This window comes from Oncorhynchus keta, chromosome 13 (genome assembly GCF_023373465.1).
Source record: "Oncorhynchus keta strain PuntledgeMale-10-30-2019 chromosome 13, Oket_V2, whole genome shotgun sequence".
Taxonomy (NCBI): Eukaryota; Metazoa; Chordata; class Actinopteri; order Salmoniformes; family Salmonidae; genus Oncorhynchus; species Oncorhynchus keta.
Window position 1 is genome coordinate 51,562,861 of NC_068433.1, and position 22,869 is coordinate 51,585,729.

At 46.2% G+C, this 22,869-nt stretch overlaps 1 protein-coding gene across 1 annotated transcript in view; it reads left to right on the forward strand.

Annotated features, from left to right (window-relative positions):
* The window catches only part of LOC118392606 (ankyrin repeat and sterile alpha motif domain-containing protein 1B-like), a 368,819-nt gene that overhangs the window by 214,557 nt on the left and 131,393 nt on the right, over window positions 1-22,869 (forward strand). Inside the window, exon 13 of the mRNA XM_052460670.1 lies at window positions 1,300-1,442. Within this exon, the coding sequence (XP_052316630.1) occupies window positions 1,300-1,442 (143 nt within the window). The remainder of the gene's footprint in view (window positions 1-1,299; window positions 1,443-22,869) is intronic.

Genomic DNA, 22,869 nt, shown 5'->3' on the forward strand with positions numbered 1-22,869 from the left:
GTTTGTGTAGCCGTCTGGACTGACTGATAGACTACACGTGCAGACACACATACACTTGGGGAGCGTGTGTGTCTCTCTTGTTGGCTGCTGATTGAAATGGATGGTTTTTCCCTTTTTAATGGGGTGAGATAATTCTGTCCACCCTCTGCACTCGTCCTCCCTTGAGAAGGATACCTCCCTCTCGTTCCTCTCTTTCCTGGTCCTCCCTCTGTTTCCTCTACCTGGAGATTCCGTCCTCCCTCTGGTCCTCTTGAGAAGGATCCCTGGAGATTCCTCTCCTCCCTCTGGTTCCTCTTGAGAAGGATACCTGGAGATCCTCGTTTCCGTCTGGTCCCTTGAGAAGGATACCTGGAGATAGCCTGTCCGTCTGGTCCTCTTTTCCTACCTGGAGATCTTTCGTCTCCGTCCCTGGTCCTCTTGAGAAGGATCCTGGAGATAACGTTCCTCTGGTCCTCTTGAGAAGGATTAGTGGAGATCTCGTGTCCGCCTGGTCTCTCTTGAGAAGGATACCTGGAGATAACGTGTCTGTCTGGTCCTCTTGAGAAGGATACCTGGAGATAACGTGTCCTCTCCTCCCTCTTGAGAAGGATCCTGGAGATAACGTGTCCCTCTGGTCCTCTTTCATCTTGCCCTACCTGGAGATCCCGTGTCCTCCCTCTGGTCCTCTCCTCCCTCTTACCTGGAGATAATTTCCGTCTCCTCCTCTTGAGAAGGATCCCTGGAGATCCCTCTTTCCTCTTGCCCTCTTTTCCTCTCCTACCTGGAGATCCCGTTTCCTCCGTCCCTCTCTGTTTCTTATTTTCTCCCTAACTGATCACACACTGGGGAAATCAACTCTGACATCTGAGTCCTCGTCAGGCCACTCTTTCCTCTCTCACTCCTTCAGAGGTGTGTGTGTGTGTGTGTGTGTGTGTGTGTGTGTGTGTGTGTGTGTGTGTGTGTGTGTGTGTGTGTGTGTGTGTGTGTGTGTGTGTGTGTGTGTGTGTGTGTGTGTGTGTGTGTGTGTGTGTGTGTGTGTGTGTGTGTGTGTGTGTGTGTTGATGTGTGAGAGACAGTTAAGACAGAGAGAAAGATGTCCTCAGTTGGTTGGCCATTTGAGCGCACATGGCAGCTGCCACATCGGAGGTTCACATCTGAACTCCAGTGGAAATGCATTGCAGCTTTGACCCTCCATGGATACCTGCTGTTCTGTCTCTCTGTTTGGATTGCTCTTCATTTAATCCAGGCTTAATTAAATCTAACCCCCCTCTCTTGCCTCTCGCTCCACCCCCCTCTCTCCCTTTCTCTCTCTCTTTCAAGGCCACTCTCCCCAGGTAACGGTGACTGAGCCGGAGCTGTGTAACCATAGGAACAGCTCCTCACTGACGGGGCCTACTCCAGACTGCTCTCCCCCCTCCCCAGACACTGCCCTGAAGAGCATTGACAGAGTCATCCACCCACAGGTGAGACACATAATGTAACACCCCCCCACACAAATAGCTGTGACCTCTAAAGTGATCTTAGCAAAAGGTAATAGGTGTGACCTCTCAGAACCTCTCAGTTCTAGAACAGCAATGTTTTTATTCAATGTATCATGTTGCAATGACAACCTCTCTCTTGCTTTCTCCCTCTTTGTATCTCTCTCTTTTTCTTTCTCTCTCTCTCTGTATTTCTCTCTCTTTTTAACTCTCTCTTTCACTCTCTCTCATATCTCTCTTTCTCTCTCCTCGTTTTGTCAGTGCAGTGTATCACACACACACACACACACACACACACACACACACACACACACACACACACACACACACACACACACACACACACACACACACACACACACACACACACACACACACACACACACACACACACACACACACACACCATTGTAGTGTGAAGGAATACTTGGCGCCTGGCTTGTTGAAGACAGGGGTTTACGTTTGCTGCAGCAGGTTTCAATATCTACCTCTCTCACCAACACACATTTACCCCCCATGACCCCAACATGCACACATTGTCTATTTTAAATGTTTTACATTTGCATATTTATATTTAGCAGGCATTCACTGCTACTGCTGTGTGTTCTCAGAGTGAAATACACAATTCAAGAGCAGAATATGCACCAGACTAATAACAAGCGAGAGTATTAGATTCCATGATTCATTCTTGAGACTGTATTTACTTTCATATCATTGCTCCCTCTGGCTCATTTGTGGTGGAATACAGTCTGTATAGTCAATAGAGCTTTAACACAGGCTGTATCACAACCGGCCATGATTGGGAGTACCAGAGGGCGGCGCACAATTGGCACAGCGTCGTCCTGGTTTGACCGGTGTAGGCCATGATTGTAAATAAGAATTTGTTCTTAACTGACTTGCCTAGTTAAATAAATATAAACTGGTGCCCTTGGGGACAGATCTAGGATCAGCTTACCCTCTATATTCTATTTGTAACCATAAGGGAGGGAACAGAAAAACAGACATTAGATCAGTATCTAGGGGGATTTTGTCCGATCATCACCATGTCAGAAAAGGGTATCGGCTCATGTCGATGTGAATACCTTTTGTTCTCGTCGTTCTTTATTCTCCTTTCTGATCTGTTCTGCCGTCTGGCCATGTTAGATCCCCTAAAGCTCTTGATCTCTGACAGGAGAAGACCGGAGCAGAAAAAAGGAGGGATGTGACAAAGGGATGAGGAGATAAAGAGGGGAGATGTGTGGTGTCTGTCTGGAAGTCTTTGTCAGGGGTGTTATCATCTCAATGATCTGAAGACTTGAGGCCGTACTGCTGTTCCTACACCCCACTGGCTAAATGTCTGCCTTCACTGCTAAGCCGTGTGTGTGTGTGTGTGTGTGTGTGTGTGTGTGTGTGTGTGTGTGTGTGTGTGTGTGTGTGTGTGTGTGTGTGTGTGTGTGTGTGTGTGTGTGTGTGTGTGTGTGTGTGTGTGTGTGTGTGTGTGTGTGTGTGTAAAAAGATAAAGTGAACACATGACACACCTTATGGTTGGGGAGACAGTGATAGGGGTGGGGTTGTTTTACCAGACAATCACACAGAACTAGTCTACACACACACACACATATATATATATACACACACATATACAGTTGAAGTCGGAAGTTTACATACACTTAGGTTGGAGTCATTAAAACTTGTTTTTTCAACCACTCCACAAATTTCTTGTTAACAAACGATAGTTTTGGCAAGTCGGTTAGGACATCTACTTTGTGCATGACACAAGTAATTTTTCCAACAATTGTTTACAGACAGATTTATTTCACTTATAATTCACTTTATCACAATTCCAGTGGGTCAGAAGTTTACATACACTAAGTTGACTGTGCCTTTAAGCAGCTTGGAAAATTCCAGAAAATGATGTCATGGCTTTAGAAGCTTGGCTAATTGACATAATTTGAGTCAATTGGAGGTGTACCTGTGGATGCAGTGGTGGGCCGTCAGGGCCAGCAAGGCCTTCTCTGCTGGCCTAAACATCATCAGAATATCATTTTTAAAATATATATTTTCCCACAAATATGTATTAAATGATTCCCCAGAGTAAGAGTTATACTCTTCATTTCATAGCTTTCCTCTTGGTTGCACTGCTTCCAGCCCCAGGTATATGCAAGCCTCAGAACTAGGAAACTGAATTTGATAAACTAATTAATTTGCGTACTACTAAGCCTTTTTTTTTTACCCACAATGGCGGAAGGAGGAGAAGATATCGATTTGGTCGAGGATATAATTATAACGCCATTCTCAAGACAAACTTTTCAAGAAAAGTTAGACATTGTCAGGAGAGGTCGCCCGACGCTACAAAGCCTGTCACAGGCGGGAAAGGGGTTCGTTCGCCACTTTCAAAGTTCCAACTACGAGCGCTATCATTGGCTCACAGGCTCCGAGAAGCACTGCAAACTGTACTGCTGGGAATGCCGATTATTTGCAAGTGATAGATTTGGTGTTTGGAGCCACACTGGCTTTGCAAACTTGAGTTGTCTAACCAAGGCAGCAATGAGACACGGCTGGGCACTTAAAAGCAATGGTGCTTTTGAAAACTTTTGGGGACACCCGAGTGGATCTACAGCTCAACAAACAAGCGTGCAGGGCAATGGGAGCTGCACAATGAAAAGGTATTGTACTCTTCCCCTGCAATTCTATGAATAAAAATTTAAATTTCAAGGTGACGCAACGCCTGGTTTTATACTGCGTTTCTGTCTAAATGTATCGTGTCTAGAGCCATGGCATCATAATGATGGTAATAAGAGGTGGATTAATTCGGGTGGGACTGTGTAGGACCTCACTGAAGGCCCAGGCCCCAGGCCCACGGCACGCCACTGTGTGGATGTATTTCAATGTCTACCTTCAAACTCAGTGCCTCTTTGCTTGACATCATGAGGAAATCAAAAGAAATCAGCCAAGACCTCAGAAAACAATTCTAGACCTTCACAAGTCTGGTTCATCCTTGGGAGCAATTTACAACGTGGGATAAACCCTTGGATCTCGAGTTACCTGACTACTCCTCCATCCCAATCTCTCGTTCTGTCCTTTTCACCCTCCCTCCCCTCTGGTTAATTTCTAGACGGTTTGATGTCTTCTCTCTCTCCAAACACACTGGCGATGCACAGATAGCATGGGCTGGTTATCAGGGATATTGAGACCTTGTGTGTGTGTGTGCTCGCATACATGTATGTAGACCTTTGACGCCTTCCTTGAGACATTTCCCTGATAAACCTTAGTCTTCTATCTCCCGTGGTGCTGCCAGTCTCTCTCTCCAGCTCCAGTGATCGACCATGTCCAGATGAGACACTGGTTTTAACTGGAAGTATTGGAGATAACACAGTTACACACAAACGTGTGAACACACACACGCTCCCCATCTCAAACAAACAGACACACGGAAGAGTGTTGATAAGCCAGACTTGCCTGTCTGCCTGTGCATACTATAGATTAGACGTAGATATAGGTGACATAGAGAGGTTGAGTGGATGTAGAAGCATGGTATGCAGATAAGAGGGCACGGCGTGAAGAGGGCACAACAAAACCTATTCCCCCTCAGGAGACTGAAAAGATTTGGCATGGGTCTTCAGATCCTCAAAAGGTTCTACAGCTGCACCATCAAGAGCACCCTGACTGGTTGAATCACTGCCTGGTATGGCAACTGCTCGGCCTCTAACCGCAAGGCACTACAGAGGGTAGTGTGGACGGCCCAGTACATCACTGGGGCCAATCTTCCTGCCATCCAGGACCTCTATACCAGGTGGTGTCAGAGGAAGGCCCTAAAAATGGTCAAAGACTCCAGCCACCCCAGTCATAGACTGTTCTCTCTGCTACCACACAGCAAGCGATACCGGAGCGCCAAGTCTAGGTCCAAGAGGCTTCTAAACAGCTTCTACCCCCAAGCCATAAGACTCTTGTACATCTAATCAAATGGCTACCCAGACTATTTGCAGTGCCCCCCCACTTTACACCACTGCTAATCTCTGTCGTCATCTATGTATAGTCACTTTAATAACTCTACCTACATGTACATATTGCCTCAACTGACCGGTGCCCCCCTGAGACAGGATTGTGTTGAGGCACAGATCTGGGGAAGTGTACCAAAAAATGTGTGCAGCATTAAAGGTCCCCAAGAACACAGTGGCCTCAATCATTCTTAAATGGAAGAAGTTTGGAACCACCAAGACTTTTTCTTCCTAGAGCGGCCGCCCGCCAAATTGAGCAATCGAGGGAGAAGGGCCATTTGCTAAAAGGCCTAAAGGACTTTCAGACCATGAGAAACAAGCTGCTCTGGTCTGATGAAACCAAGATTGAACTCTTTGGCCTGAATGCCAAGCGTCTGGAGGAAACCAGGCACCGCTCATCAGCTGGCCTATACTATCCCACTGTGAAGCATGGTGGTGGCAGCAGACAGCCAAGACAATGCTGTAGTGGCTTTGGGACCAGTCTGTGAATGTTCTTGAGTGACCCAGCCAGAGCCTGGACTTGAACCTGATCGACCATCTCTGGGGAGACCTGACAATAGCTGTGTAGCCTCGCGCCCCATCCAACCTGACAGAGCTTGAGAGGATCTGCAGAGAAGAATGGGAGAAACTCCCCAAATACAGCTGTGCCAGGCTTGTAGCGTCATACCCGGGAAGAGTCGAGGCTGTAATCGACTTCAAAGGTGCTTCAACAAAGTACTGAGTTAAATGGTCTGAATCCTTATGTCAAAGTAATGTTTAAGTTAAATAATTAGCTAAATGTTGGAAAAACCTGTTTTTGCTTTGTCCTTATGGGGTATTGTGTGTAGATTGATGAGGGGAAAAAACAATTTAATCAATTTTAGAATAAGGCTGTAACGTAACAACATGTGGAGGGGGGTTGTGTGTGTGATTTGATATAATCAGTCTCAGCATCTCCGTTTCCCCTTTTGTCCTTCAAGCAGGCGAACACATGTACACCCACACCCACACACACATGTGCACCCACACACACACATGTGCACCCACACACACATGTGCACCCACACACACACCCACACACATGTGCACCCACACCCACACACATGTACACCCACACCCCCACACACATGTGCACCCACACACACACCCACACCCACACACATGTGCACCCACACCCACACACACATGTGCACCCACACCCACACACATGTGCACCCACACACATGTGCACCCACACACATGTGCACCCACACCCACACACACATGTGCACCCACACCCACACACATGTGCACCCACACCCACACACATGTGCACCCACACCCACACACATGTGCACCCACACACACATGTACACCCACACCCACACACACATGTGCACCCACACACACATGTGCACCCACACCCACACACACATGTGCACCCACACCCACACACATGTGCACCCACACCCACACACATGTGCACCCACACCCACACACACATGTGCACCCACACACACATGTACACCCACACACACACACCCACACACATGTGCACCCACACACACACACGCACCCACACCCACACACATGCACCCACACACACATGTGCACCCACACCCACACCCACACACACATGTGCACCCACACCCACCCACACATGTGCACCCACACACACATGTGCACCCACACCCACACACATGTGCACCCACACCCACACACATGTGCACCCACACACATGTACACCCACACACACACGCACCCACACACACATGTGCACCCACACACACATGTGCACCCACACACACATGTGCACCCACACACACACACACATGTGCACCCACACCCACACACACATGTGCACCCACCCCCTGTAAGTAGGCAACATAGCAGGTATTCTAGTGGTTAGAGCGTTGGGCCAGTAACCAAATGGTTGCTGGATCGAATCCCTAAGCTGACAAGGTAAAAATCTGTCGTTCTGCCCCTGAACAGGCAGTTAACCCACTGTTCCTAGGCCCCCATTGTAAATAAGAATTGGTTCTTAACTGACTTGCCTAGTTAAATAAAGGTTAAATAAAACATTAAAAAAAAAACATCAATCACTGGGGTTGTGTTTACAGACTGTGCTGCTCAAACACACACACACACACATACACACACCATGATCAATGAACTGTGATTATCTCTATTTGCTTTGGCGGCAGATTGTGGAAGGGAGAGTGGAAAGACAAGAGAAAGACGGTGAAATGAGAGATAGTGGATGAGAGGGGAGATGTTGAATGAGAGAGAGTGGATTTGAGGGAGATGTTGAGGGAGAGTGGATGAGAGGGAGATGGAGAGTGGATGAGAGGGAGATGGAGAGTGGATGAGAGGGAGATGGATAGTGGATGAGAGGGAGATGGATAGTGGATGAGAGGGAGATGGATAGTGGATGAGAGGGAGATGGATAGTGGATGAGAGGGAGATGGATAGTGGATGAGAGGGAGATATGGATAGTGGATGAGAGGGAGATGTTGAGGGAGATGGATAGTGGATGAGAGTGAGATGTTGAATGAGAGAGAGTGGATTTGAGGGAGATGTTGAGGGAGAGTGGATGAGAGGGAGATGGAGAGTGGATGAGAGGGAGATGGAGAGTGGATGAGAGGGAGATGGATAGTGGATGAGAGGGAGATGGATAGTGGATGAGAGGGAGATGGATAGTGGATGAGAGGGAGATGGATAGTGGATGAGAGGGAGATGGATAGTGGATGAGAGGGAGATGGATAGTGTATGAGAGGGAGATGGATATTGGATGAGAGGGAGATGGATAGTGGATGAGAGGGAGATGGATAGTGGATGAGAGGGAGATGGATAGTGGATGAGAGGGAGATGTGGAGGGAGATGGATAGTGGATGAGAGGGAGATGTGGAGGGAGATGGATAGTGGATGAGAGGGAGATGTTGAGGGAGATGGATAGTGGATGAGAGTGAGATGTTGAATGAGAGAGAGTTTATTTTTAATTTTATTTCACCAGGTAGGCAAGTTGAGAACAAGTTCTCATTTGCAACTGTGACCTGGTCAAGATAAAGCAAAGCAGTGTGACACAGACAACAACACAGTTACACATGGAGTAAACAATAAACAAGCCAATAACACAGTAGAAAAAAAGAAAGTCTATATACAGTGTGTGCAAAAGGCATGAGGAGGTAAGGCAATAAATAGGCCAAGGAGCAAATAATTACAATTTAGCAGATTAACACTGGAGTGATAGATGAGCAGATGATGGTGTGCAAGTAGAGATACTGGTGTGCAAAAGAGCAGAAAAGTATATAAAATAAAAACAGTATGGGGATGAGGTAGATTGGGTGGGCTATTTACAGATGGACTATGTACAGCTGCAGCGATCGGTTAGCTGCTCAGGTAGTTGATGTTTAAAGTTGGTGAGGGAAATAAAAGTCTCCAACTTCAGCGATTTTTGCAATTCATTCCAGTCACTGGCAGTAGAGAACTGGAAGGAAAGGCGGCCAAATGGGGTGTTGGCTTTGGGGATGATATACCTGTAAGTGAGATATACCTGCTGGAATGTGGGTGTTGTTATCGTGACCAGTGAACTGAGATAAGGCGGAGCTTTACCTAGCATAGACTTAGATGACCTGGAGCCAGTGGGTCTGGCGATGAATATGTAGCGAGGGCCAGCTGTCCATAGCATACAGGTCGCAGTGGTGGGTTTTATAAGGTGATTTGGTAACAAAACGGATGGCACTGTGATAGACTGCATCCAGTATGCTGAGTAGAGTGTTGGAAGCTATTTTGTAGATGACATCGCCGAAGTTGAGGATCGGTAGGATAGTCAGTTGAAAAGCGTGCATTTGTATGTGTCCAGGTTTTGCAGCTCTTTCAGAACATCTGCTGTCTGGATTTGGGTGAAGGAGAAGCTGGGGAGGATTGGGCGAGTAGCTGAGGGGGAGGCGGAGCTGTTGGCTGGGGTTGGAGTAGCCAGGAGGAAGCCGTTGAGAAATGCTTACTGAAATTTTCGATTATCATGGATTTATCAGTGGTGACCGTGTTATCTAGCCTCAGTGCAGTGGGCAGCTGGGAGGAGGTGCTCTTGTTCTCCATGGACTTTACAGTGTCCCAAAACGTTTTGGAGTTAGAGCTACAAGATGCGAATTTCTGCTTGAAAAAGTTACCCTGAGAGGGAGATAAGAGAAATGGATAGTGGATGAGAGGGAGATAGATGGGGGATGAGAGGGAGATAGATAATGGATGAGAGGTAGATGTTGAGGGAGATGGATAGGGGATGAGAGGGAGATATTGAGGGAGATATATAGTGGATGAGAGGGAGATGTTGAGGGAGATAGATAGTGGATGAGAGGAAGATGTTGAGGGAGATGGATAGGGGATGAGAGGGAGATGTTGAGGGAGATGGATAAGGGATGAGAGGGAGAGGGATAGGGGATGAGATGGAGATAGATGGGGGATGAGAGGGAGATATTGAGGGAGATGGATAGGGGATGAGAGGGAGACGTTGAGGGAGATGGATAGTGGATGAGCGGGATATGTTGAGGGAGATATATAGTGGATGAGAGGGAGATGTTGAGGGAGATAGATAGTGGATGAGAGGGAGATGTTGAGGGAGATGGATAAGGGATGAGAGGGAGATGTTGAGGGAGATGGATAAGGGATGAGAGGGAGATGTTGAGGGAGATGGATAAGGGATGAGAGGGAGATATTGAGGGAGATATATAGTGGATGAGAGGGAGATGTTGAGGGAGATAGATAGTGGGTGAGAGGGAGATAGATAGTGGATGAGAGGGAGATAGATAGTGGATGAGAGGGAGATAGATAGTGGATGAGAGGGAGATATTGAGGGAGATGGATAGGGGATGAGAGGGAGACGTTGAGGGAGATGGATAGTGGATGAGCGGGAGATGTTGAGGGAGATATATAGTGGATGAGAGGGAGATGTTGAGGGAGATGGATAGAGGATGAGAGGGAGATGTTGAGGGAGATGGATAAGGGATGAGAGGGAGATGTTGAGGGAGATGGATAAGGGATGAGAGGGAGATATTGAGGGAGATATATAGTGGATGAGAGGGAGATGTTGAGGGAGATAGATAGTGGATGAGAGGGAGATGTTGAGGGAGATGGATAGGGGATGAGAGGGAGATGTTGAGGGAGATGGATAAGGGATGAGAGGGAGATAGATGGGGGATGAGAGGGAGATATTGAGGGAGATGGATAGGGGATGAGAGGGAGATATTGAGGGAGATATATAGTGGATGAGAGGGAGATGTTGAGGGAGATAGATAGTGGATGAGAGGGAGATGTTGAGGGAGATGGATAAGGGATGAGAGGGAGATGTTGAGGGAGATGGATAGGGGATGAGAGGGAGATAGTGAGAGAGATAGGGAGATGGATGAGAGGGAGATGTTGAGGGAGATGTTGAGGGAGATAGATAGTGGATGAGAGGGAGATAGATAGTGGATGAGAGGGAAATAGATAGTGGATGAGAGGAAGATAGATAGTGGGTGAGAGGGAGATAGATAGTGGGTGAGAGGGAGATAGATAGATAGTGGGTGAGAGGGAGATGTTGAGGGAGATAGATAGTGGGTGAGAGGGAGATAGATAGTGGGTGAGAGGGAGATGGATAGTGGATGAGAGGGAGATGTTGAGGGAATAGATAGTGGATGAGAGGGAGATGTTGAGGGAGATAGATAGTGGTTGAGAGGGAGATGTTGAGGGAATAGATAGTAGGTGAGAGGGAGATAGATAGTGGATGAGAGGGAGATAGATAGTGGTTGAGAGGGAGATGTTGAGGGAATAGATAGTGGGTGAGAGGGAGATATATAGTGGATGAGAGGGAGATAGATAGTGGATGAGAGGGAGATAGATAGTGGATGAGAGGGAGATAGATAGTGGATGAGAGGGAGATAGATAGTGGGTGAGAGGGAGATGTTGAGGGAGATAGATAGTGGGTGAGAGGGAGATGGATAGTGGATGAGAGGGAGATATATAGTGGGTGAGAGTGAGATAGATAGCGGATGAGAGGGAGATAGATAGTGGATGAGAGGGAGATAGATAGTGGATGAGAGGGAGATAAATAGTGGGTGAGAGGGAGATAGATAGTGGGTGAGAGGGAGATAGATAGTGGGTGAGAGGGAGATAGATAGTGGGTGAGAGGGAGATAGATAGTGGGTGAGAGGGAGATGTTGAGGAGATGGATAAGGGGTGAGAGGGAGATAGATAGTGGATGAGAGGGAGGTAGTTGGGTGAGGGGAGATGGATAGTGGATGTTGAGGGAGATGGATAGTGGATGAGAGGGAGATAGATGTTGAGAGGAGATGGATAGGGGATGAGAGGGAGATGTTGAGGGAGATGGATAAGGGATAGAGAGGGAGATGGATAGGGGATGAGATGGAGATAGATGGGGATGAGAGGGAGATATTGAGGGAGATGGATAGGGGATGAGAGGGAGATGTTGAGGGAGATGGATAGTGGATGAGCGGGAGATGTTGAGGGAGATAGATAGGGGATGAGAGGGAGATATTGAGGGAGATATATAGTGGATGAGAGGGAGATGTTGAGGGAGATAGATAGTGGATGAGAGGGAGATGGATAGAGGATGAGAGGGAGATGTTGAGGGAGATGGATAGGGGATGAGAGGGAGATAGATGGGGGATGAGAGGGAGATGGATAGGGGATGAGAGGGAGATATATAGTGGATGAGAGGGAGATGTTGAGGGAGATAGATAGTGGATGAGAGGGAGATGTTGAGGGAGATAGATAGTGGATGAGAGGGAGATGTTGAGGGAGATGGATAAGGGATGAGAGGGAGATATTGAGGGAGATATATAGTGGATGAGAGGGAGATGTTGAGGGAGATAGATAGTGGGTGAGAGGGAGATAGATAGTGGATGAGAGGGAGATATATAGTGGGTGAGAGTGAGATAGATAGCGGGTGAGAGGGAGATAGATAGTGGATGAGAGGGAGATAGATAGTGGATGAGAGGGAGATATTGAGGGAGATGGATAGGGGATGAGAGGGAGACGTTGAGGGAGATGGATAGTGGATGAGCGGGATATGTTGAGGGAGATATATAGTGGATGAGAGGGAGATGTTGAGGGAGATGGATAGAGGATGAGAGGGAGATGTTGAGGGAGATGGATAAGGGATGAGAGGAGATGTTGAGGGATGAGATGGATAATAGGGATGAGAGGGAGATATTGAGGGAGATATATAGTGGATGAGAGGAGAGATGTGGATGAGGGAGATAGATAGTGGATGAGAGGGAGATGTTGAGGGAGATGGATAGGGGATGAGAGGGAGATGTTGAGGGAGATGGATAAGGGATGAGAGGGAGATAGATGGGGATGAGAGGGAGATATTGAGGGAGATGGATAGGGGATGAGAGGGAGATATTGAGGGAGATATATAGTGGATGAGAGGGAGATGTTGAGGGAGATAGATAGTGGATGAGAGGGAGATGTTGAGGGAGATGGATAAGGGATGAGAGGGAGATGTTGAGGGAGATGGATAGGGGATGAGAGGGAGATAGTGAGAGAGATAGGGAGATGGATGAGAGGGAGATGTTGAGGGAGATGTTGAGGGAGATAGATAGTGGATGAGAGGGAGATAGATAGTGGATGAGAGGGAGATAGATAGTGGATGAGAGGGAAATAGATAGTGGATGAGAGGGAGATAGATAGTATATAGTGGATGAGAGGGAGATAGATAGTAGGTGAGAGGGAGATAGATAGATAGTGGGTGATGTTGAGGGAGATGTTGAGGGAGATAGATAGTAGGGGGGATGAGAGGGAGATAGATAGGGGATGAGAGGGAGATGGATAGTGGATGAGAGGGAGATGTTGAGGGAATAGATAGTGGATGAGAGGGAGATGTTGAGGGAGATAGATAGTGGTTGAGAGGAGATGTTGAGGGAATAGATAGTAGGTGAGAGGGAGATAGATAGTGGATGTTGAGGGAGATAGATAGTGGTTGAGAGGGAGATGTTGAGGGAATAGATAGTGGGTGAGAGGGAGATATATAGTGGATGAGAGGGAGATAGATAGTGGATGAGAGGGAGATAGATAGTGGATGAGAGGGAGATAGATAGTGGATGAGAGGGAGATAGATAGTGGGTGAGAGGGAGATGTTGAGGGAGATAGATAGTGGGTGAGAGGGAGATGGATAGTGGATGAGAGGGAGATATATAGTGGGTGAGAGTGAGATAGATAGCGGATGAGAGGGAGATAGATAGTGGATGAGAGGGAGATAGATAGTGGATGAGAGGGAGATAAATAGTGGGTGAGAGGGAGATAGATAGTGGGTGAGAGGGAGATAGATAGTGGGTGAGAGGGAGATAGATAGTGGGTGAGAGGGAGATAGATAGTGGGTGAGAGGGAGATGTTGAGGGAGATGGATAAGGGGTGAGAGGGAGATAGATAGTGGATGAGAGGGAGGTGTTGGGGGAGATGGATAGTGGATGTTGAGGGAGATGGATAGTGGATGAGAGGGAGATGTTGAGTGAGATGGATAGGGGATGAGAGGGAGATGTTGAGGGAGATGGATAAGGGATGAGAGGGAGATGGATAGGGGATGAGATGGAGATAGATGGGGATGAGAGGGAGATATTGAGGGAGATGGATAGGGGATGAGAGGGAGATGTTGAGGGAGATGGATTGTGGATGAGCGGGAGATGTTGAGGGAGATAGATAGGGGATGAGAGGGAGATATTGAGGGAGATATATAGTGGATGAGAGGGAGATGTTGAGGGAGATAGATAGTGGATGAGAGGGAGATGGATAGAGGATGAGAGGGAGATGTTGAGGGAGATGGATAGGGGATGAGAGGGAGATAGATAGTGGATGAGAGGGAGATGTTGAGGGAGATGGATAAGGGATGAGAGGGAGATGTTGAGGGAGATGGATAGGGGATGAGAGGGAGATATTGAGAGAGATAGGGAGATGGACGAGAGGGAGATGTTGAGGGAGATAGATAGTGGATGAGAGGGAGATAGATAGTGGATGAGAGGGAGATAGATAGTGGGTGAGAGGGAGATATATAGTGTATGAGAGGGAGATAGATAGTGGATGAGAGGGAGATATATAGTGGGTGAGAGGGAGATAGATAGTGGATGAGTGGGAGATAGATAGTGGATGAGAGGGAGATAGATAGTGGATGAGAGGGAGATAGATAGTGGATGAGAGGGAGATGTTGAGGGAGATGGATAGAGGATGAGAGGGAGATGTTGAGGGAGATGGATAAGGGATGAGAGGGAGATGGATAGGGGATGAGAGGGAGATAGATAGTGGATGAGAAGGAGATGGATGAGAGGGAGATGTTGAGGGAGATAGTGGATGAGAGGGAGATAGATAGTGGGTGAGAGGGAGATAGATAGTGGGTGAGAGGCAGATGTTGAGGGAGATAGATAGTGGGTGAGAGGGAGATAGATAGTGGATGAGAGGGAGATAGATAGTGGATGAGAGGGAGATAGATAGTGGATGAGAGGGAGATAGATAGTGGGTGAGAGGGAGATGTTGAGATAGATAGTGGGTGAGAGGATAGATAGTGGATGAGAGGGAGATGTAGATAGGGATGAGAGATAGATAGTGGATGAGAGGGAGATAGGTGGATGAGAGGGAGATAGTGGATAGTGGGTGAGAGGGAGATGTTGAGGGAGATAGATAGTGGGTGAGAGGGAGATAGATAGTGGATGAGAGGGAGATAGATAGTGGATGAAAGGGAGATAGATAGTGGATGAGAGGGAGATAGATAGTGGATGAGAGGGAGATAGATAGTGGATGAGAGGGAGAGAGGGCAATGGAGTTTCAGTGAGAGAGAATTAGAGGAAAAAATAATTAAGGAAAGAGAAGATGCAAGGTAGGCAGCGTGACTGACAGAAAGTGAAAGAGGGAGAGTAAGAGTGACAGGGAGAGCGAGAGTGACAGAGAGCGGCAGAGTGAGAGAGGATAGTGGAGTGACCTTCTGCCAGGTACTTACTAACGAGCCGACAGGAAACGTCTCCGCCCTGCCATTACCCAGGTCACTTCACTCCTAGTACCAGCCAATCAGCAGACAGACCTGCCTCTGCCCATTGTCCCTTTAGAACATTGGAGCTGAAACACACTGCTGTCTACTGTATCAGCTAGAACTGACTGGTAAATAGGCACCATTTTAGATTGTGTAATTGTGAGAAAGACTTCTGATTTTGCTAAGCTAATTTTTATAATTGGTGGGTGGGTGTGTGCGGGTGGGGAGTCTAACTGATTAAGGTTTTGATTTCACACCCATTAGGGTGGCAAAGGCCCTAGGGCGTTGAGACTGTACACCGCTGCTGAAACATATCCAGGCTAACGTTAACCAAATGTATGCTTACTCCAAAGCAAACAGAGACTGGTCCAGGCGTTAGCAAATGCTAACTCCAATGCTCAGACTGGTCAAGGCTAACACGCAAACCAACGCTAACTCCCCCACTCACAGACACTGGTCCAGGCTAAAGTGCTAACGAATGCTAACTCCAACACTCACAGACTGGTCCAGGCTAAGGTGCTAACCAACGTTACCTTAACCACTCACCGACACTTTCCCAGGCTAATGCTAACCAACGCTAACTCCACCACTCACAGACACTGGTCCAGGCTAAAGTGCTAACGAATGCTAACTCCAACACTCACAGACTGGTCCAGGCTAAGGTGCTAACCAATGTTACCTTAACCACTCACTGACACTTTCCCAGGCTCATGCTCACCAACACAAAGTCCACCACACTCTCTCTCCTCCACTGTTCAAGAATTCACTTTGCATATCCCTCTTCATACCTGATTGGTACAGACATGGCTCAATGACAGCTGACTTATCCTGTCAGAGTGCTGTGAGTTGTGAGTGATTCCCGATGCCCCTGATTAGGTGTGTCCTCTTGAGGCCCAGATAATAAGTGCAATTTTGTGTGTATGTGTGAGTGTATGTGTGAGTTTATGCATGGTCTGTGTGTCTGTGTGCCTTCAGAAAGTATTAATACCTCTTGACTTTTTCTCCATTTTGTTGTCTTGATTAAATGGAGATTGTTTTGTCACGGGCCTACAGTTTGGGGTCACTTAGAAATGGCCTTGTTTTTGAAAGAAAAGCTCTTTTTTTGTCCATTAAAATAACATCAAATTGAATAGAAATACAGTGTAGACATTGATAATGTTGTGAATGACTTGTTGTAGCTGGAAACAACAGATTTTTTAAATCTACGTAGGCGTATAGAGGCCCGTTATCAGCAACCAATCACTCCTGTGTTCCAATGGCACATTGTTTTAGCAAATCGTAGTTTATAATTTTGAAAGGCTAATTCATCATTAGAAAACCATTTTGCAATTATGATAGCACAGCTGAAAACTGTTGTTCTGATTAAAGAAGCAATAAAACTGGCCTTCTTTAGACTCATTGAGTATTTGGAGCATCAGCATTTGTGGGTTCGTTTACAGGCTCAAAATGTCCAGAAACAAAGATATTTCTTCTGAAATTCGTCAAGTCTATTCTTGTTCTGAGAAATTAAATGAACAGATGCCTAACAAGTGCGCAAATGGCAGCTTCATTAAATAGTACCCGCAAAACACCAGTCTCAACGTCAACAGTGAAGAGGCGACTCCGGGAAGCTGGCCTCCTAGGCAGAGTTCCTCTGTCCAGTGTCTGTGTTCTTTTGCCCATCTTAATATTTTATTTTTATTGGCCAGTCTGAGATATAGTGCTTCTACAAAGTATTGACTCGGGTGTGAGTACTTATGTAAATCAGATATTTATGTATTTCATTTTCAATACATTTGCTAAAGTATCAAAAAACATGTTTACACTTTGTCATTATGTGGTATTGTGTTTAGATGGATGAGAAAAATGTAATACAGTATGTAATCTATTTTGAATTCAGGCCGTAACACAACAAAATGTGGAATAAGTGAAGGGGTATGAATACTTTCTGAAGGCACTGTATATTGTAATGTTCTGTTACGGCCTTTTGCTGTGTCATTTCCTGCTTTGTGTGGCTGTGTTGCTAAGGCAACCCCTTTGGATTTGGAAACTAAATGACTTTAAGCACGCCGAGAGGAAAGGTTATTTAGAAATACACTTTATTAAAGAGAATCAACTCAAACGAAACTCAAGTGAATGTTCCTCCTTTACAAGGATTTAAAACAAATCTGTACTTAATTATTGAAATATACTGACAGGACATATAATCATTAGACTCATTTGAATAATGATGTTTCCTTCCCCTGATACAACGTTACAAAATGAAGTGTGTGCAAATGGCAATAATGAACATGCCATCAAAATATTATTTTACCTCCCATGTGCTGTTTTCCATTCATTAGTGTTGATTATATCTTTCCACTCCCTCCCTTGTTCCCAGAGAGGCTTCACACACACACACACACACACACACACACACACACACACACACACACACACACACACACACACACACACACACACACACACACACACACACACACACACACACACACACACACACACACACTAACACACATTTTCTCACTCTCTCTCACATGCACATATACACTCTCTCTCTCGCTCTCAATTCAATTCAAGGGGCTTTATTGGCATGGGAAACATATGTTTACATTGCCAAAGCAAGTGAAATGGATCAACAAAAAGTGAAATAAACAATGAAAAGTTAACAGTAAATATTACACTCATACAAGTTCCAAAATAATAGACATTTCAAATGTTATGTCTATAATACCGTTTTGTAGCGATGTGCAAATAGTTAAAGTAGAAAAGAGAAAATAAATAAATATATATATGGGTTGTATTTACAATTGTGTTTATTCTTCTTGTGCCAACAGGTCACATCTTGCTGCTGTGATGGAACACTGTGGTATTTCACCCAATAGATATGGAAGTTTATCAAAATTGGATTTGTTTTCAAATTCTTTGTGGGTCTGTGTAATCTGAGGGAAATATGTCTCTCTAATATGGTCATACATTTGGTAGGAGGTTAGGAAGTGCAGTTCAGTTTCCACCTCATTTTGTGGGCAGTGTGCACATAGCATGTCTTCTCTTGAGAGCCAGGTCTGCCTACGGCAGCCTTTCTCAATAACAAGGCTATCCTCACTGAGTCTGTACATAGTCAAAGTTTTCCTTAATTTTGGGTCAGTCATAGTGGTCAGGTATTCTGCCACTGTGTACTCTCTGTTTAGGGCCAAGTAGCCTTCTAGTTTGCTCTGTTCTCTCAAATCTCGGTTTCTCTCTCTGTCTCTCACACACACATGCATATACACCTCACTCCGATGTGAAAAAGGTGCTTTGCCTAATGAGCATGACATTAACACATGCAAGCACACACACACACACACACACAAATACACAACTAAATGAGTTGTTTGTGTCAGGTGGGGGAGATAAATAATAGAAGAGGGAGTGTTGCTCCTACTCCTCCTCTTTCTCATGTTCCTTGATCTGAAACCTGGTATTCCATGTGGAACAGTAACTTTACAATCGAACTGACGTAGAGTGTGTGTTTCTCCGTGATTGTGTGTGCGAGTGTGTGTGTGTGTGTGCTCTGAACAGGCGTGGAGTGTTTATTATTTATTGCATTATGAAGACTGAGACCCTTGAGAGGTGTGTCTGAGGTCTTAATGAACCAGGAGGGAGGGAGGAAGGGTGGATGGAAAGGGAGGGGGAGAGGAAGAGAAGGGGGAAAGAAAGAGGGAGAGGAGTGTAGCATCACCGAGGGAGAGGAGAGAAGTGTAGCATCACAGTGGAAGAGGAGAGAAGTGTAGCATCACAGAGGGAGAGGAGAGAAGTGTAGCATCACAGTGGAAGAGGAGAGAAGTGTAGCATCACAGTGGAAGAGGAGAGAAGTGTAGCATCACAGTGGAAGAGGAGAGAAGTGTAGCATCACAGAGGAAGAGGAGAGAAGTGTAGCATCACAGTGGAAGAGGAGAGAAGTGTAGCATCACAGAAGGAGATGAGAGAAGTGTAGCATCACAGAGGGAGATGAGAGAAGTGTAGCATCACAGAGGAAGAGGAGAGAAGTGTAGCATCACAGAGGAAGAGGAGAGAAGTGTAGCATCACAGAGGAAGAGGAAAGAAGTGTAGCATCACAGAGGAAGAGGAGAGAAGTGTAGCATCACAGAGGGAGATGAGAGAAGTGTAGCATCACAGAGGGAGATGAGAGAAGTGTAGCATCACAGAGGGAGATGAGAGAAGTGTAGCATCACAGAGGGAGATGAGAGAAGTGTAGCATCACAGAGGGAGATGAGAGAAGTGTAGCATCACAGAGGGAGAGGAGAGAAGTGTAGCATCACAGAGGAAGAGGAGAGAAGTGTAGCATCACAGAGGAAGAGGAGAGAAGTGTAGCATCACAGAGGGAGATGAGAGAAGTGTAGCATCACAGAGGGAGATGTAGATCACAGAGGAAGTGTAGCATCACAGAGGAAGAGGAGAGAAGTGTAGCATCACAGAGGAAGAGGAGAGAAGTGTAGCATCACAGAGGAAGAGATGTAGCATCACAGAGGAGAGGAGAGAAGTGTAGCATCACAGAGGGAGATGAGAGAAGTGTAGCATCACAGAGGGAGATGAGAGAAGTGTAGCATCACAGAGGAGATGATCACAGAGGAAGTGTAGCATCACAGAGGAAGAGGAGAGAAGTGTAGCATCACAGAGGGAGATGAGCATCACAGAGGGAGATGAGAGAAGTGTAGCATCACAGAGGGAGATGAGAGAAGTGTAGCATCACAGAGGGAGATGAGCATCACAGAGGAGAAGTGTAGCATCACAGAGGGAGATGAGAGAAGTGTAGCATCACAGAGGGAGATGAGAGAGAGTGTAGCATCACAGAGGAAGAGGAGAGAAGTGTAGCATCACAGAGGGAGATGAGATCACAGAAGTGTAGCATCACAGAGGGAGATGAGAGAAGTGTAGCATCACAGAGGGAGATGAGAGAAGTGTAGCATCACAGAGGGAGATGAGAGAAGTGTAGCATTACAGAGGGAGATGAGAGAAGTGTAGCATCACAGAGGAAGAGGAGAGAAGTGTAGCATCACAGAGGGAGATGAGAGAAGTGTAGCATCACAGAGGGAGATGAGAGAAGTGTAGCATCACAGAGGGAGATGAGAGAAGTGTAGCATCACAGAGGGAGATGAGAGAAGTGTAGCATCACAGAGGAAGAGGAGAGAAGTGTAGCATCACAGAGGGAGATGAGAGAAGTGTAGCATCACAGAGGGAGATGAGAGAAGTGTAGCATCACAGAGGGAGATGAGAGAAGTGTAGCATCACAGAGGGAGATGAGAGAAGTGTAGCATCACAGAGGGAGATGAGAGAAGTGTAGCATCACAGGGGGAGATGAGAAGAAAAATATATAATGTGAGGATGAATGTTGATGAATACAGTCATTATGATGAGGATTACATATACACAAGGAGAGAGAGACACATTCACCTACTTTGTGCTCCTATGTTGTGTTCACTTATTCAAAATATGTGGCAGACCTGACTCCTGCTCAACAGCTGGTGAATCTCCAGACTTTCAATCTTTATGGGCGTGTCTTGGGGGACATACAGTACCTCATATACTGGTACAAATACCAGAAATATGTCAAATATACAGTGCCGTGAAAAAGTATTTGCCCCCTTTCTAATTTACTCTACTTTTGCATATTTTTTTTATCTGATCTTCAACCAAAACCTAATATTAGATCAAGAGAACCTGAGTGAACAAATAACACAACTACCTATTAATTTCCTTTACAAAGTTATGCAACACGCAATTCCCCTGTGTGAAAAAGTAATTGCCCCTTACACTCAGTAACGGGTTGTGCCAGTTAGCTGCAATGAAACCAAACGCTTCCTGTAGTGTGACCATTCTCCACCACAGTAGTTGTTGATCAGTCTCTCACGTCACTGTGGAGAAATTTAATGGCCCACTCTTCCATGCAGAGCTGCTGTAACTCAGCGACATTTGTGGGTTTTCAAGCATGAACTGCTCAAATAAAATCAAACTTTATTTGTCACATGTACACCTTCCTGTGAAATGCTTACTTACAAGCCCTTAACCAACAGTGCAGTTCAAGAAGAGTTAAGAAAATATTGATCAAATACACAAAAGTAAAAAATTCTATACAGGGGGTACCGAGCCGGTGTGCGGGGATAGATCAAGTTGGAGGTCATTTGTACATTTAGGTAGGGGTGAAGTGACTATGCATAGATAATAAACAGCGAGTAGCAGCAGTGTAGAAAACAAATGGGAGGGGAGGGGGTCAATGTAATAGTCTGGTGGCCATTTGATAAGTTGTTCAGCAGTCTTATGGCTTGGGGGTAGAAGCTGTAGAAACTTGAAACTCCCGACCCGCTCCACTACAGCCCCGTTGATGTTAATGGAGGCCTGTTAGGTCCACCTTTTCCTGTAGTCTACGATCAGGAAGTCCAGGATCCAGTTGCAGAGGGAGGTGTTTCGTCCCAGGGTCCTTAGCTTAGTGATGAGCTTCGTGGGCACTATGGTTTTGAATTCAGAGCTGTAGTCAATGAACAGCATTCTCACATAGGTTTTCCTTTTGTCCAGGTGGGAAAGGGCAGTGTGGAGTGCGATTGAGATTGCGTCATCTGTGAATCTGTTGGGGCGGTATGGGAATTGGAGTGGGTCTAGGGTATCCGGGAAGATGCTGTTGATGTGAGCCATGACCAGCCTTTCAAAGCACTTCATGTCTTCCAACATGAGTGCTACGGGGCGGTAATCATTTGGGCAGGTTACCTGCACTCGTGCATGCTTCAGTGTTGCTTGCCTCGAAGCGAGCATAAAAGGAATTTAGCTAGTCTGGTAGGCTCACGTCACTAGGCAGCTCGCATCTGGGATTCCCTTTGTCGTCCTTAAGAGTTTTCAAGCCCTGCCACATCCGACGAGCATCAGAGCCGGTGTAGTAGGATTCAATCTTAATCCTGTATTGATGCTTTGCTTGTTTGATTGTTCGTCTGAGGGCATAGTGGGATTTCTTATAGGTGTCCAGATTACTGTCCCGCTCCTTGAAAGCGTCAGCTCTAGCCTTTAGCTCGATGCGGATGTTGCTTGTAATCCATGGCTTCTGGTTGGAATATGTACGTACAGTCACTGTGGGGACGACATCATTGATGCACTTATTGATGAAGCCGATGACTGAGGTGGTGAACTCCTCAATGCCATTGGATGAATCCCAGAACATATTCCAGTCTGTGCTAGCAAAACAGTCCTGTAGCGTGTCATCTGACCACTTATGTATTGAGAGAGTTACTGGTACTTCCAGCTTTAGTTTTTGCTTGTAAGCAGGAATCAGGAGGATAGAATTATGGTCAGATTTGCCAAATGGAGAGCGGGGGAGAGCTTGTATGCGTCTCTGTGTGTGGAGTAAAGGTGGTGTAGTTTTTTTCACCTCTGGTTATACATGTGACATGCTGGTAAAAATGTGGTACAACTGATTTACATTTGCCTGCTTTAAAGTCTCCGGCCACTAGGAGCACCGCTT